Source organism: Idiotropiscis lumnitzeri, chromosome 4, assembly GCF_059441095.1.
Source record: "Idiotropiscis lumnitzeri isolate Australia: NSW breed Sydney's pygmy pipehorse chromosome 4, RoL_Ilum_1.0, whole genome shotgun sequence".
Taxonomy (NCBI): Eukaryota; Metazoa; Chordata; class Actinopteri; order Syngnathiformes; family Syngnathidae; genus Idiotropiscis; species Idiotropiscis lumnitzeri.
In genome coordinates, this window is record NC_142394.1 from 9380603 (window position 1) to 9395970 (window position 15368).

Sequence of the window (15368 nt, forward strand, 5' to 3'; positions counted from 1 at the left end):
CCGCCATCGTTTTAAGTTGTAATATCACCATTCACCACCAGATGGTTGGCATTGCTTGGTTGTGCTCACACTGGATCTTTGCCCTATCCTACACGAATAATTCTTTTGCGAAGTTGGAATTACACACAGGACGAACAATGTCTGGATAATATTGAAACTTTGTATGAGTTGATTTTTGTAAAAAAAAGTCACAAAACGAGTAATTGCACTTAATTTAGGTTTGTTGTTCAGCATCCTTGAATGATAAATTTTATACATGAGAGACTTTTGTACCAGGAAAAAGAAATGTATTTATTTAATTTTTGATTGTTAAAACCTTTTCTTGTTGAATGCTGGATCTTTAATAAATGTATTGAGCATGAAGTATATCAAGATACATGTGATGTTGGTTCGATAAAAAAAGCATCTGCATGTACTTTGTCCTAATTTGAAATGTTATTTTTGTCATATATCTGGTTAAGAAGTGTGTGGGCCTATGTGGCCCCCGTGTCGCACTGATGAAAAATTGTGGCCCCTTCCATCAGTTGCCCATCCCTCTCCTTGATTGATGAGAGATGCTAAATTGCAATGCTTTTGAGGAATCTTGGAATGCTGAAGGCGGCATGGTGGACGATGGCCTCACAGTTTGGAGGTGCAGGATTCGCTTCCGGCTCCGGCCCTCCTATGTGGAGTTTGCTTGCTTTCCCAGTGACTGAAATTTCTCCTTGTACTCCGGACACTCGAAGACTAATGGGACACTCTAAATTGTCCAAGGTTTGAGTGTGAGTGCGGATGGTTGTTCGTCTTTTTGTGCCCTGCAATTGGCTGGCAACCAGTTCAGAGTGTACCCTGCCCATAGACAGCTGGGAGAGGCTCCAATGCCCCCACGACCCTTGTGTAGGGAAGTGGAACAGATAAGGGATGGATGGATGGAATGCTGAAAATACATACATAAATAAACAACTCACACCAGTTTTACCAATCAACATGAAACTGTGTGGATGTGGACACATGGTCAAAATTGAACAGGATGCCAGGCATTTAATTTGAAGCAGCCATTTTGGTCAAATTCCAGGACTTGCATTTTGAAAAAATCCTAATCGGGAATTCAACCAATTTTAAACAGCTATCCGGAATTGTCAGGCTTTTTTTTTTTTTTTTTTTTTCCCAAAGAGTGCCATGCAGGCTATGTGATCGCCACGGTTGTCTAATGTGGGTGAAGCATGGCGTCAAATAATAATTTCTAGGATCCACTGTGAAAAATTCCTATCCGCTACTGTTTGCAGCTTCAATTCTGTTGGAGGTGTACCCAATGAAGCGACCAGAGAGCGCGCAGGAGGGTGCGTTGGCGCTGTCATTATGCGTGCGACAACATCAACGGCAGAAGGTCAGAGCGTAACGCGACGTGTTTAACGACACTGCGGGTAGATTGATTGTAGCCTCACTGAAGCAATGCATTTTAAACAGGCCTCTCCAACAACACCGTCTACGCCGCCGTGACATTTGCATCAGCAATTGTTGGTGCGGCGCTCTCCATTTGTTGTGATTTTCGGGATGTGCGCCAGGATGACTCCTTGCAATTCCACCCCCTGGCTCCTCCCCCCCGCCACAGAGAATAAACATAAGCACAAGGCGAAAGGTCGCCGATGTAGCGCTGCCGGATGATTGCGCTTACATGCCATCCTGTCTGGTGACAGTGTAGCCGTAGTCGGGGTAGTGCGGGAATGACACGTTGACTCCGATCAGCGGCGTTCCGTCTCCAGTGAGGACCTGACCACGGATGACTGACGTCAGGCTGTGTGAGGAAAAAAGAACACACACACACATACATAGTTGGTGGAAAGGGCAACAGGCAGGAGCAATTGTGTCAAGTGACAGACGCAACAGAAACAAGTGGACAATTACATGAAAAATACAAAAATGACATGGTTATAAAGATGTATTTTAGCGATTGAATGACAAAATTCCTGAACAAGGCAAGGCAAAGCAGCTTTAATTATATAGTGTGTTTCATAAACAAGGTACGGTAACTAAATGTGATCTACATGTACTACATTTAAAGGCATTTAAAAATGGAAAAAACAAAATACACCGAAGGCTGGATCTGAATTGAATTTTTTTTTGCCCAAATGTAACAAGTACCAGATTTTTTTCATGCAACGTGAACAGTACAATTTCGATTTTTATCAAATCTGACATGGGCCTCGTGGGAGGAGGGGAACTACTTGTACGTGAATCTGCAAAATTGTTAGGGGTAACAGAGTTGTCTTTATATTTGACTTGAATTTAATCCCGCTTGTGTAATATTGCACAAATGCAATTTCAATCAGAATGCCATGGGACTAGTGGGCCTACATAGAACATATTTAGGTTGACTTCTCCATTAAGAAAAGAAAAAATCAGACTTGCAACATTAGAATGATTTCATAGTATTTTTGACTGATTTATTTGTAAATATTTCTTGTTGATTTCTCTTCATGACAAATTTCAACTTGTTCCTCACAGAATTGAGAATTTTCTCATGTAATATTTTGGATAAAAAAAAAGAAATCTGGCTTTTGACAACAAAATTGTGAAGTTTTCATACACTACAATGTACTTTGTTGCTATTATCATACAATTACTGCTATTTATCGTGACATTTTTTTATATTATAACTTTAATTGTGTTTTGTGCTTTTGTTTGTATAACACATTTACAACATGTGATTTTTTTTTAAATAAATATCTTACATGGAGGCTAATTTGGTGTGTCAAGGATGTTTTCTTTTCTCTTATTTCACTTTTTAGCAGGAGTCTAACAAGAAGCAGCATGATTCACTAACTGGCTGGTTCGCCCCACAGGCAAGCTGGTTCGCTTTGGTTCTGCACTGTACTACGCTTTCACTGCTCTGAAAATGAATTTTTAAAAATATTCAGACACTTTGCTGCATAAAAATGACAGACGTGTGAATAAAAATCTATCAAAGACAAGGGCGGTGCCTTCAGGTGAACTTCCGCATGACTTAACCTTGCTGGTGTATTTTTTTTTTTTAAGTCATGTTTCCGCTGCGTTTAATTTATTCGCCGGCTTTCAAGCGTGGAGAGGAATCGGAAACAGGCTCCCTCTTGCATTCATCACGGGGCTGAGAAGAAGGGGGGGGAAAGACATGTTATCTCCAGGTCATTATGTAGCGGAGGCAGGCTTGATCAACAGCAGTGTTAAGCAGCGCGTGCATCCTTTATTTGGCCAAGCTCAGGCAATGGGGCCACTTAAGAGCGTGCCGCTGCTTCTTTCCAAGCATCTCTATTTGTCTTGAGGATGCAAGACAAATGCTACAAGTACAAATAAAGCTGGCGACAGCTGCTGACGCGCTCAAATGAATGCGGTGTTAGATGCTCATATGTTTCATTGTCAACCACAGATGCTGGAAATTCAAGAAAAGGAAAATTTTTCTTTTGTTTTCTCTCTTTTTTATTTCATTTTATTTTTTTACCGCATATATCTAATTCACTTAATTATTTAAATGTCACATGGGTGGATTTTATTGCAATATTTTTAACATAAGTTTAATTGAATGTGTTTATTTTACTTATATAATTATGTTTGTAATTTTCTAAATATTTGTTTTTTGACTACAATATTTTATTATATTTGTTTTTCGCATTGTCCTTTCTATGTTAACGTGTGTCATTTTCATGTTAATATATGAGCTTTCATTTTAGTTATCACCATGGTTATTTCCTATATATTTAAAATTATTTTAATTCATTTTGCACGCATTTTATTGTTATTTATATAGGTACTTACATGTTTCATGTTACAGTTTTTCTCACTCGCTTTGGTACATATCTCAGAGCAGAATTTAAATTTATAAAACGGTAAGTACGTTTCCCACAGTTTGTGCAAAAGCAAAACATCATGGTAACCCGGCCATTTTCCTTTCTCAGAATCCTTGGTACCTGTTTCAAAACTAAATATTTGAACATGTCAGTGTCATCAGAACGACAGGTCTTGTATTGTGTATGGATAATCAAATTGATTAGTTATGTTGTCAATGAAGCAGTGTACACTGGAGGCATGTTCAACTACTGCTTAAATTTTGATGATTAATTAATTATTGTAATTATTATAGTATTATTGCAAATTAAAAGTTATAGTTATGTATGTGGAAGATTGATTGCAAGAGAATAAGCACAATTCACATTTCACTTTTACTGTTTGTGTTGTACGTAATTTGTTGACACACCATCTCATTGTCACACAGAATGGAAAAGACAGCACTGCATCACACAAAGAAAAAACAACAACAAAAAAGGTAGAAATGTGAACAGTTGGGAAATTAAAGTACTGGAAAACATTGTAAAAACAAATCCGATAATGTACTTATCCACTGGTGTCGGATTGCAAGTAAGTGGGGCTCCACTATGCTTTAGCCCGCTGCTTTAGCAATTAACTCTCATATGGGCTAAATTAAATCAAAACACAGTTCCAGCCTTACAGACTTGCTGGTTTATTGTATCAGAGCAAATGTTTCATTTGTGTAAGGTAATTAGCAAAATTAGTTCCAATACCTAACTGGAGAGCACGTTTGTTTTGAGGTGGACAGAAGAGAGAAAACATGATTTCCAACTGCGCTCTGGGAATATTCCCTGCGATGGTTTCAAGTAATCCTTATGTAAATATCTCGCTTTACTGCAAATATTGAAACAGGCAATAACCCAGACCCGGGGATGGCGGGTAATCCTTATCCTCATTGTCTTCAGCTTACTGTCATGTTGGTGTCTAGCAGCAGCATTAGCGCTCGTGCTCAAAATATTCATTAGATTTTCTTTTCGCTTTCTCACGGCTAAAAGAAAAGCCTGCCGCGTTAGAATTTGAGCATACAGTTAATTAAATGTTACTGTATCGCACCACTGCAATGCTGCATTTATTCATTAAAAGCTTTTTTAAGCCTTCTGGCTTTAGCATTTAGCTCCAAGCAATTGAGCAAACTGATTTAATGTGGCGATTAACGGTGTAATATCTTGTTAGCATTATCACATGAGTGTGTTAGCCTGTCTTTAGCATTTAGCTCTTGGTTAAACCACTGTGGAATGTACAAATACAAATATATATATATATATATATATATATATATATATATATATATATATATATATATATATATATATATATATATATCACACATTATGCAACATGTTAGCCCACCATCATCTTGTCAGCTTTGTCACATGAGCATGTGAGCGTGTCATTAGCATTTTGGTGAATGTTTAGACCTTAACTTGTGACGTCACGTTGGTACAATGTGTTCAAAGGCTTCCTTCCACGTCTGGGGCAGGCGGCTGAGAGGTAAAACAGTTGCTAAGCCCTTTCCTTGGTCATAACAGTGATGGACACCTGCTAGTTATGGTTGCTCTAATCGGTCAACTACAGGTAAGAAATCGTAAAAATTTAGTACTGAAGTGTTGAGATTTATTAACGCATCCCAGCTGACAACCAAGGAACACTTGTTTACTGATGATAACTTGGCCCATAGCCACCATACAACTTGCAGTTAGACATCAAGCTATGCCTACAACTCCCAAAGATGTTCCCTCAAATTCCAATGTGAGCTGTGCCATTTGGGCCACAACGTTCTTGCCATGTGCACGTATGCGTGGTGCACGTACCAGGACAGCGGAAAAACATAAACGTGATGTCATGGCTGACTACACCTCAGTGTGGCTAGAAGATTTTTTTTTCTGTTTAGCCATAGTGACTAAGAGGCTACCTGACCCAGAAGCAACCAACATTGGCATTTAGCAACAGGCTACTCTAATAAGAATCAGAATGCCCTTTATTGTCATTGTACTCAGTGCGCAACGAGATTAGAGAGCTCCCCGCTCCAGTTCAATACATCAATAATTTGATTAAATATATAAACTAGATTAATTAAAGATTCAATAATTGAATAGAAAATAAATACGAAATTGGAAAAATAAAAACACATTATGTCGCTGTTCTGCAAGGTAAGGGTAGGTGTTTGTGAGAGTTCAGCATGGAGATAGCTCTCGGGAAGAAACAGTTTTTTAGTCTGTTAGTCTTTGCTTTGTTGCACCTGTAGCGCCTGCAAGAGGGCAACAGGCCGAACAGGTGTGAGCTCGGGTGAGTATTGTGTATTGTCTTTAGAGATATTGAGAGCTCTGCTGAGGCACCGGGCGGTGTAGATGTGGGTAACTTACGAATAAGTTATAGTGTATAAGCTCTTCTTTGATATGCATTTGATTTTTCAATTGACAGTTCAATCATCATCTGCATCTTATATGTTATATACAGAAGTGTTGATGACTTGCTTTAATTTATTGAATTCATTGCTTTAAATTACAAGTATGAGGACTGGTATGTTAGTCTATAGTTGGTTTTATTTACTGTGGATTATATTTAATGTGATTATTACGTATATCAGTGCTGAGTGAACAATCCAAAATGTGTAGTCTTGGCTAATAATAATTGGGCAACCCCATGCATTTCATATGCCGCCCCTTCAGGACTGAGGTCTGGCGATAGGCTAACACGCTAATAAAACAATAAAAACTGTGTTTTATTGAGGTCTAACCAGTATCTCATCCTTTTTTTTAGCCCCTCGGCTACCCCAACAAAGCACAAAGACAAATAGCAGACGCTAACTTGATCTTATTAGAAGAGAAGCTTACAATATCTTGAAAGGGAAAACCTAATTTCAACAGTGGAACAAATGTGATTTAGTGGACTGTTTGTCATTCTAATGGCGTAAAATCAAACGCAGTCGCCCATTTTCAAAGACCACACAATGGTTTGTCTATTTATCAGATGATCAATTCATCAGTTTTCATTTAAAAATAACATAAATAAAAGGATATTTAACTAAATTAGAATTTAAGGAAACAGAAAAGAAAATGAAATCGGATCAAGTGACATGATAGATATGGTAGATAGTCACATAATTTCCAAAATAAAAACGCAAAATAATGATAATAGATTGCAGATTTTTTTTAGATTTGTAATACAGCGGAATCTGGAGTTACAAACGTCCCTTTTATTGAACAATTTGAGTTACTTGTTGGCAGAAAAAATACTTCTACATACGCAGTATTTTCAAAATTCGAATGGTTTTGCCAAGGATGCATGGATGGGTTTGTTTGCTCGTGCTGCATAACCAGTACAACCATGTAGGCAGAAGTTCCACCTCGGCATCCTTGATCATCCAATCACAAATCGAATAGTGGTGGCATTTGTGGATAAGATGGTGAAAGAAGTCGCAAAATAATTTCATCTTCGTTAAAAAAGTGTCTAAATTATTTATTGAAATGTAGAGTCTCTACAAATATGGCAACTAATGGTTAATGTCGATGTAATCATGTAGTTGTGCTGTGGCCAAGCGGAAGTTCTACTAACTTACAATGGAGTCACCTAATCACAGATGCCAGAAGCAGCTGCCTTTTATGAAGGAATAAGGAAGGAGATCCCATTTCAACATTTTGAACTTTTGCCAAACATGTAAATAAAGCACTAAACAGTTTTAATGGCTTCTCAAAAAAGGGAAAGTGCTCAAGGGAATATTAGGAAGTGCCTATCATAGATGAACAGACAGATCTGTGCACTTTTTCTTGCGGCGTCTAATCAGGCTCTAAGTCATGCAAAGTTAGGCATCGGCCGCTATGCTATGTTTGGTGTTTTTCTTTTTATTAGAAAAATGCATCTTTCCTTTGGCTAGTCTGTTGGTATGGCCAATTTGGAGTGCCACGTTGACATCTGAGAATACACGCAGCTCACAGTGAGAAGGCGGGAAAAGTGAAGTGGGGCAAAAAAAGTCGGACTTGCCACCCAGCATGGGACTGGAGCTTGGGGGCACAAAAAAAAATAACTAACCCAAACAACTCCAAAATATATACAACAGCAAATCAAACACCACAAAAACAAACGTGATGATATTTTCCGACCAGAAGTGCTAGGTACGGGTTACGTTGGGGAGATCAGAATAATTGCTGATGGAAGAAGGCACTGTTTATCTTTGACCTGAAATGCATGCCTGGCGGGTGTTTTTTGTTTCGTTAATTTTTTATATATGCTGTTGTGTTTATATTTTCCTGTTTTGTTAAGTTATTTGTGGGTGTGTTTTACACTTCAGTCACTTTTGTTATGCTTTCCCCTATGATGCGAAAGCACACAGATTGTTGAAACGTTTTATGCTGTCTTTTTCTGTTTGCAGCATGCAACTAAACTGCCTGTTTTCTTTTTTTCCTCATTCCGACTATGGAAGATGAGACATTCTTGTCATATCTGAATGTTTTTAACACTACTATGTGACATTTACTGCATATAAGACCAAGTAAAAACAAAAGAAGGGTTGTGACAGCGTAAAGCCATCCGAGCACACTTATCACCGAGCCTGACGATACAACATTGCAGAGAGGCTGCGCAAACATTGCTTACCTGCCGTTGAAGGGGTTCTCCCCTGTTACCACGTGACTCCCGCTGGGCCCCATTAGGAACGCTACGCGCTCGTAGAAGCTCCTGGAGGCGGGCTGGCCGGCCGAGTTCTGGCCCTGTGTGGCGGCAGCAGCCGGGTCCAGCGAGCCTTTACAGTACGTCTGACCTTGGCAGGAGATTTGAGTACAGCAATCCGGGTCCATACAGTCCACCAGGCCATCTGGGAAACCACGAGGACGGAAGTGTGAGTCTTGATGTCCTGCTTATGCATCAGTTACTACAGAGGACATCTCTTCAAAGTTGTTTTCAGCACAAAAGTTGCACATCAGTCACGATAGTGGACAACTTTTCGAAAGTGGGTTTCTTCTGCATGTCTTGATGTCAAATCTGTGCATCATTCACTTGAGTGGACATCTCCAAAGTTTTTTTTTTTTTCTATAGCCACCTCAATGCCAAATCGCATCTCAGTCACTACAGTTGGCAGCTATTCAGGAGACATTTTCTTTCATGTGCATGAGTCTGGATGTCAAAGTTGTGTATTAGTCACTGCACTGGACAGCAAAGTCCAAACAGAAGCCATCTGGGAAAAAGAGGAAAGTGGGATAGTGTCTCCGTCAGGCGTCAGGCTCCGGTGCTCCGGCGACCTCGCACGTGGATTGGGCATCATTAAAGTGACAGCGCGGATTGAATTATTTAACAATCACCTGATGTGACCTCCAAATTTGTTGATGAGATGAGAGTGCTGTGTTCATGTCAATGAGGCTTCTCTTCATTATAAGCTGCTAAATATTTGAAAGCTGGAAATTTTTTAAACAGGCCACCATGCTAAGGGAACATTTAAAAAGTATTAGGACACATGGTGTTTTTTAAACTTGTATTTTCTGGTTTTGTACTTTTTCAAGCAATTTTTCTGTTGTTTAAATTGATCTCGGGATCTTGTTTGAGCACATTTTTGCAGTAGTTTTTGCCTTTTTTTTGGGGCACATTTTGAACTTTGGAGTCAAATTTCTTGCCTGTGATTTCTTTGTCTGACTAGGTTGTTGGTTCTTACCTTGTTCTACCCACTGTTTTGTGACTATTTGAGACTCAGAGCTTTTTTTCCCATTTGTTTGAGTCTTGTTTGTGATTTGGTTCTACCTTGTTTTTTTTTACTTGTATTTGTTGCCAATTTCTAGGTGGGTTTTGATTTATATTTGATTGATCTAGATTTTAAACTGTTTTTTGACCGCATTTATATGTTATTAGAATTAGAATTAGAAATCCCTTTATTGTCATTGTACTCAAGTGTGCAACGAGATTAGAGGGCTCCCCTCTCCAGTGCAATACAACAATAATACAGACAAATATATAAATTCGATAAAAAAATAAGAGAGTGCAATGGAATTTAGTACTGAATAGGGTATATAAAAACACATCACGATGCTGTTCTGCAAGGTTAGGGTGGTCTCGTGTGTGTGTGAGAGTTCAGAATGGAGATGGCTCTCGGAAAGAAACTGTTTCTCAGTCTATTGGTCCTTGATTTGATGCATCTGTAGCGCCTGCCAGAGGGCATCAGGTCGAACAGGTGTGAGTTTGGGTGGGTATTGTCTTTGACGATGTTGAGAGCCCTTCTGAGGCACTTTTTATCATTTTTAAATTGGTATTTCTTTTCATTGATTTCTAACTTAATTATGATTACGTTGTTAACCCTTTTTGGCCATTTCTCAGCTTAGTTTTAGTCTAGTTTATAATGAGTTTATATATAATAAACTACTTTAAACCTGTTTAATTGATGTTTGGACTGTCATGACCCGTGTCGGTCATGTCAGGTTTTTGTTATTATTTGTCACCGTCCATGCCATGTCCTTGTTGTTGTTTTGTTTTGGTCAGCTGAGTGGGGCGTTTCCTTCAGCGCTCGTTCCCCACCAGCCACACACCGGTTCCCCATTAGCCTTCACACCTGACTCCCATTTGTTCCCCTAATCAACCCTCTATTTAAACGCCCCGTGCCGACAACTCAGCGTCGGAACACTGCTCCATACCAGGACTGTCATGGCCGCCCCCTGATCTCGTTCTCGCTCCCGCTGCTCCGTTTCGGACTGTCACGGCTGCTCCCTGATCTCATTCTTGTTCTCGCTCTCGCTCTCGTCCCCCAGTATTTGTCACTGTCTTTGTTCCTCGTCATTTGATCCAGTTTAGTCACGTTTAGTTTGCCTTTGTTATTTTTGCACCTTGCCACGTTATTTGTCCTTGTTTGATTGATTGAATAAATTCCCTTTAAGTTACCCTTTTCCCTGCTTCCTCGCATCTTGGGTCCTTCCCCACCTCGCCCACCGGCGAACCCTGACATGGACTTTTTGCGACTTCATTTATGGTCCTTTTTATTTATTTTTTTCTTTTCTGGCATTTTTTTTCTTACTTGGTTTTTGTCTGTTTTCTGACTTAGTTTTAGGCCTGGTACTTGACATTTTTTCTTTTTTAATGTTTTTGACTGGTTTAATCATTTTTATTTGTACTGTTAATGCCTCTGATGTGACAATTTCAGTGAATTTGTCAATGTGAAAGTGGCTTCTGCTATTACATCGGACGATGGCAAATTCATTTAAACCATTTCCTCATGCATCATTTACACCAAGCCAAAACCGGCTTTAGATGGCCAGCTTGAACCAGTCAATCTCCCTACCTCCCTCGTTGTCCTTGCCATCTGAGCAGAGCGTCTCGGTTGCAACGTCGCAGCCCAGGCCGCGCCACCCCGACTGGCAGATGCAGTGCCAGACATTCTGATCCAGGACACAGCGCCCGTTGTTGTTGCACAAGCCCGGACAGCCGTCTGTCAACACACCATGTAACAATGTCACGGACCAGCACGTGAAGCAGAGGTGGGTGGGAAAGGGGGTTTAGAGAGTAGACAGTAGGCACAGGAGCGAACACAGAGTGCAGAAGACGTCTGACAGGACTTGGGATGTGTGAGAAGGTTCTGTCGATTCACATGAGCGCGTCGGTGTGATAAAAGTGTCTCGGTGTCTCTTAATTAGAGCAGGACCAGGACCCGTGTTGGAGCTTTCAGGTGGTCTATAGAGATGGTATTGTTGATCCTGGAATGAGGTTCCCGTGGGTCAAACTGCACTCCACAGAGTAGCTACAGCCGAACACGGCACACTCTAATTAGATCCAATACAAAAGCTGGAGCAAAAAAAGACGAATAATGCTGGAGTTTGGATTGTGGAGGAAAAACACACAAGTCATTCCATGTTGTAGATAAAAAGATTAATGGATAATGTATGACTTGATAAACAGAACAGTGAGCCATGTAAAAAAAAAAAATAAAAATAAGGAAACATTTTTGACACAGCTCTTGCATTGCATCCAATGTATATTAATGTAGATGAACATCATGGGAACTTCTTTTTCTTCCTTGACATTTGGACAAATCCTGGAAGGTGCAGCTTCCATTTTGGACTGACCGCTCATGTGAAGTAACAGCCATAGTGACGGGGGACAAAGAAGCCTTAATGTCAAATAAGAATCATAATAAAGGGAAAGAGGGAGAGGGAAGCGTCGGCATCCTGAGCGTCTACATGTACAGAGGAGGACAAAGCACTGGCCTCAAGAAGGCCCAAACAAACCACAGCAGCTCCACTGGGTAAGACAAGGAAGGAGGGGACAAGGGGACTGTGGAGTCTACTGGTTCAAGACGGACAGGGAATGACGGGACATATCAGAAGGAAAAAGGGAGTTGGGGAGACATCATGGTCGACTCGGACATAGAACAGGTGTATCAACGTCGTGCTAGGGGGGAAGACAAAGAGCAGAGGGGGGGAGGGAGGTGATCATTTGTGACAATCTCCCTGGTGAGGGTTCAGTTTACCTTTATATCCTATCTTGACCGCTCCTATTACACAACCCAGGAGAGGGAAACATTTAGGAAAAAAGGGAACAGAAGTGACTTAGCTAAGGCTGACGAAAAAAAAAAACAAAAAAAAACAAAACAACATTTTCTTATGACTTGACAGAAGATATAGCGCAGATAAAATCCCCACCCACCAACACTCGCATTCTCGGTGGAGCCAGTAGGCCGACGCTAACCGTAAACGCTGGGGAGTGGTCAGTATGTTCGAGGCAAAATTAAGAAGGATCAAAATAGTCAACAAAAAGCAGGGATGAGCCAATAGGAGACAGGGGCAAGGATAACGGAGTTAGGCGTAGGAGGTGTGTCTTAAAATTAAGGATTGTACATTTTGAGACGAGAATTAGGCATATTAATGGATGAATGGTTAAAGTTAGTGCTGTAAAATTAGGAAAGGTATTAATATTCGGGGTTGGGTTTAAGAGATTAGGGCTCGGGTTACAGTTTGTGCCCTGCGATTCCCTGGTGACCAGTTCAGGGTGCTTCTGAACCTGGACTTGCCACCTGTGGAGTTTACACTAGTCTACTCTAGTTTTACTCAACGTAAACTTGACATTTTGATCTAGTTTTAGTCAGTTCTACATTTAACCCTGTCAATATTGTATAATGGCTGAGATAGACCAATCTGTTGTTGAGGTGTCGGATTGTGCCGTCAGATTTTGGTAGCGAACAGCGTCTGGTGGTTGTTTCAACACGTTGAATTGGCATCATAAATCGTGACATGAGGTTCTTATTGGCTGTTAGCTTGCGAATCAGCCCACGGGGCAAGAACAGGAAGTGACAAATAGATAAACAGTAAGCAATGGAAAAAGTTCACCTTTGCGGCATTAATCTTTTTAAAAGTACAAGAGCGATAAATATTACGTAATACATTGTTTACCTTTTTATATTCCGCTCCTGTCAATACTGTTCCTGTTGCCTTTTTCTGACTATGAGGAATACTGACTACCGCCGGCAATATGGAACGTATAACACATGACATTTTGTGGCATCTGAAATTTCATCACATCTCGCTTTGGTTAATGAAAATGAAGAGACATTTTAGCATAGTTTTTTATTTTGTAAACTACATTAAGTTTCATTTTTATTCATCAGAAATATGGTATAATAGATTTAGTTATCATTTTTATCACGTGACCAGCATTTTTGTTGCGTCTCGTTTCCCTCACATGAATAAAGTCTTGACGAAGAGATTTTGTCCTAATTTTCGTTGACAACAGCAACACTAATTTTGCGTTAGGGATGAGGGCAAGTTTAGGGGCTACAGTTAAGTTGGGGCTAGGGTTAGACAGATTCAAGGACGAAGGTAGAATCAAGGATGAAAAGTGATTTTCAAAAATTTAAGGCTATCATATTAGAAAACGTCGTCTTTTCAGACAACTACGATTTCCTTCCCTTTCCCCAAAACATACATTTGGGTTGGTGTGGTTGGTGGAGTGAATTGTTGTCTATATGTGCCCTGCTATTGGTTAACCAGTCCAAGGTGTAACCCATCCCTTGCCCAGTTTGCTGGGATAGGCTCCAGCACATCTGCAACTCTAATGAGGATAAGACATTTTGAAATTTGATTGTCGTTTGAAAGAGGGATGGAGCTACATGGAAGGCAAGGGTTAGAGGTTAGTATTTGGGAATCCATTTCGGGTTAGGTTAAAGAGTTAGGTTTGGGTTATGAGGTTGGGGTTTAGTGCCAGGGTTTGGGTTTGGGGTATAGGGATAGCATTAAAGGTTAGGTTTGGGTTAGCGTGTGTGGTTGGGTTAGGAAGGAGGTCACGGATTGAGGGTAAGGGTCATGGGTAAGGGAAAGGGTTAGGGTTAGGTTTAGGACTGCCACTCCAAAGCAAAGCATACAGTACCTGAACTCCCATGAATACATCTTTGGGTTCAAAATTAAAAGAAGATTATTGAAAAACAAAAATCCCAATTGTGGAGGAACCGGAAAGCCAAAGCGAAACATGAGTGGCGGGGGGTTTTCGATATGTTAGCAATAAAATAAAGGTGGATCGTAACAATCTGCATGATGAGGTTATTCTCAAGCAAAGAGTGTGTTGTTTTGTTTTGTTTTTCTTTTACCTGACACTCTGGAATCCAAGGCTTTACATGGACGCCAAGAGGAGATCAGAGGAAGACAAAGAGGAAGGAAGATAGGAACATAGAAAAAGACAATTATTCTCAGACCATGTCCACATGAGTCCAGTATTTTCTAGATTATTTCAGCAAATTAAATGAAGACATTTCAAGTGTAAATAGACCACTTTAGAAATTTTAAAATCTTTTTTTTTTTTTGAATGTGGTATAAACACTTTTGATCCTCATAATATATTTGCAGGTTGTCTAGTGCTTGACGAAGCAACAGGTGGCACTTTAATCCTTGTACATTAAAAAAAAACATGTTTTTAATTAATTTTCATAAAGAAAATACTCATATTTAACATTTTACTCATGCACCCTCAGTAGGATGAAAATTCACCCACTAAAATCTGCATACTTGAAAAATAGAAATGTCAAAAAGCCTGTTTTTGATTAATTTTTATAGAGAGCATATTTACCTTTTATCTCACACAACCCCCCAAGGACGCTTGCAAACCCCCGAAAATCTGCACAAATATTTGATGATTGCTTCCATGACTCACGCCACCCCTTCATATGAATCAGGAGGGTAGATTTGAAGTTATAATGGTGAAAACAAAAACAAATCCTATCTCTTTTTGTGCACAACCTACTAAAAAAGAGTTATAGAAATGTTCTTGCATTTAAAGCTCATTTAACATAATTATTATATTATACAATTCCTCTAACAGCCCTTCCTAAGACATCGTAAAATGGAGAAAAGATCTCAAAGTGTCAATTTTTCATATTAATTATGCTAAAATTGCTCAGCATTGACCCAAATGCCCAGGTAACAAGAAAAAACTAGGTGGCAATATTTTTAATTATTTTTCAAATTGCCTGTACATTACTTTCATTCTACAATGAAGATATTTGTGAAGTAGAGTTTTTATTAAAAGAAAATAAATTACTAAAGAAAAGAGGTCAAAATTTGAAATATATACCCATATTCATGTGGACATAGCCT

At 39.6% G+C, this 15368-nt stretch overlaps 1 protein-coding gene across 4 annotated transcripts in view; it reads right to left on the reverse strand.

Moving 5' to 3' along the window:
• The window catches only part of LOC148338038 (teneurin-3), a 225217-nt gene that overhangs the window by 54574 nt on the left and 155275 nt on the right, over positions 1-15368 (reverse strand). For 3 of the 4 annotated variants that reach the window (XM_088292542.1, XM_088292543.1, XM_088292541.1), the window contains exons 13-17: positions 14366-14386; positions 12257-12280; positions 11072-11218; positions 8413-8629; positions 1655-1774 (exon numbers count right to left, since the gene is read on the reverse strand). In XM_088292542.1, the coding sequence (XP_088148668.1) occupies positions 1655-1774; positions 8413-8629; positions 11072-11218; positions 12257-12280; positions 14366-14386 (529 nt within the window). The remainder of the gene's footprint in view (positions 1-1654; positions 1775-8412; positions 8630-11071; positions 11219-12256; positions 12281-14365; positions 14387-15368) is intronic. The other variant, XM_088292545.1, reaches the window with a different exon arrangement.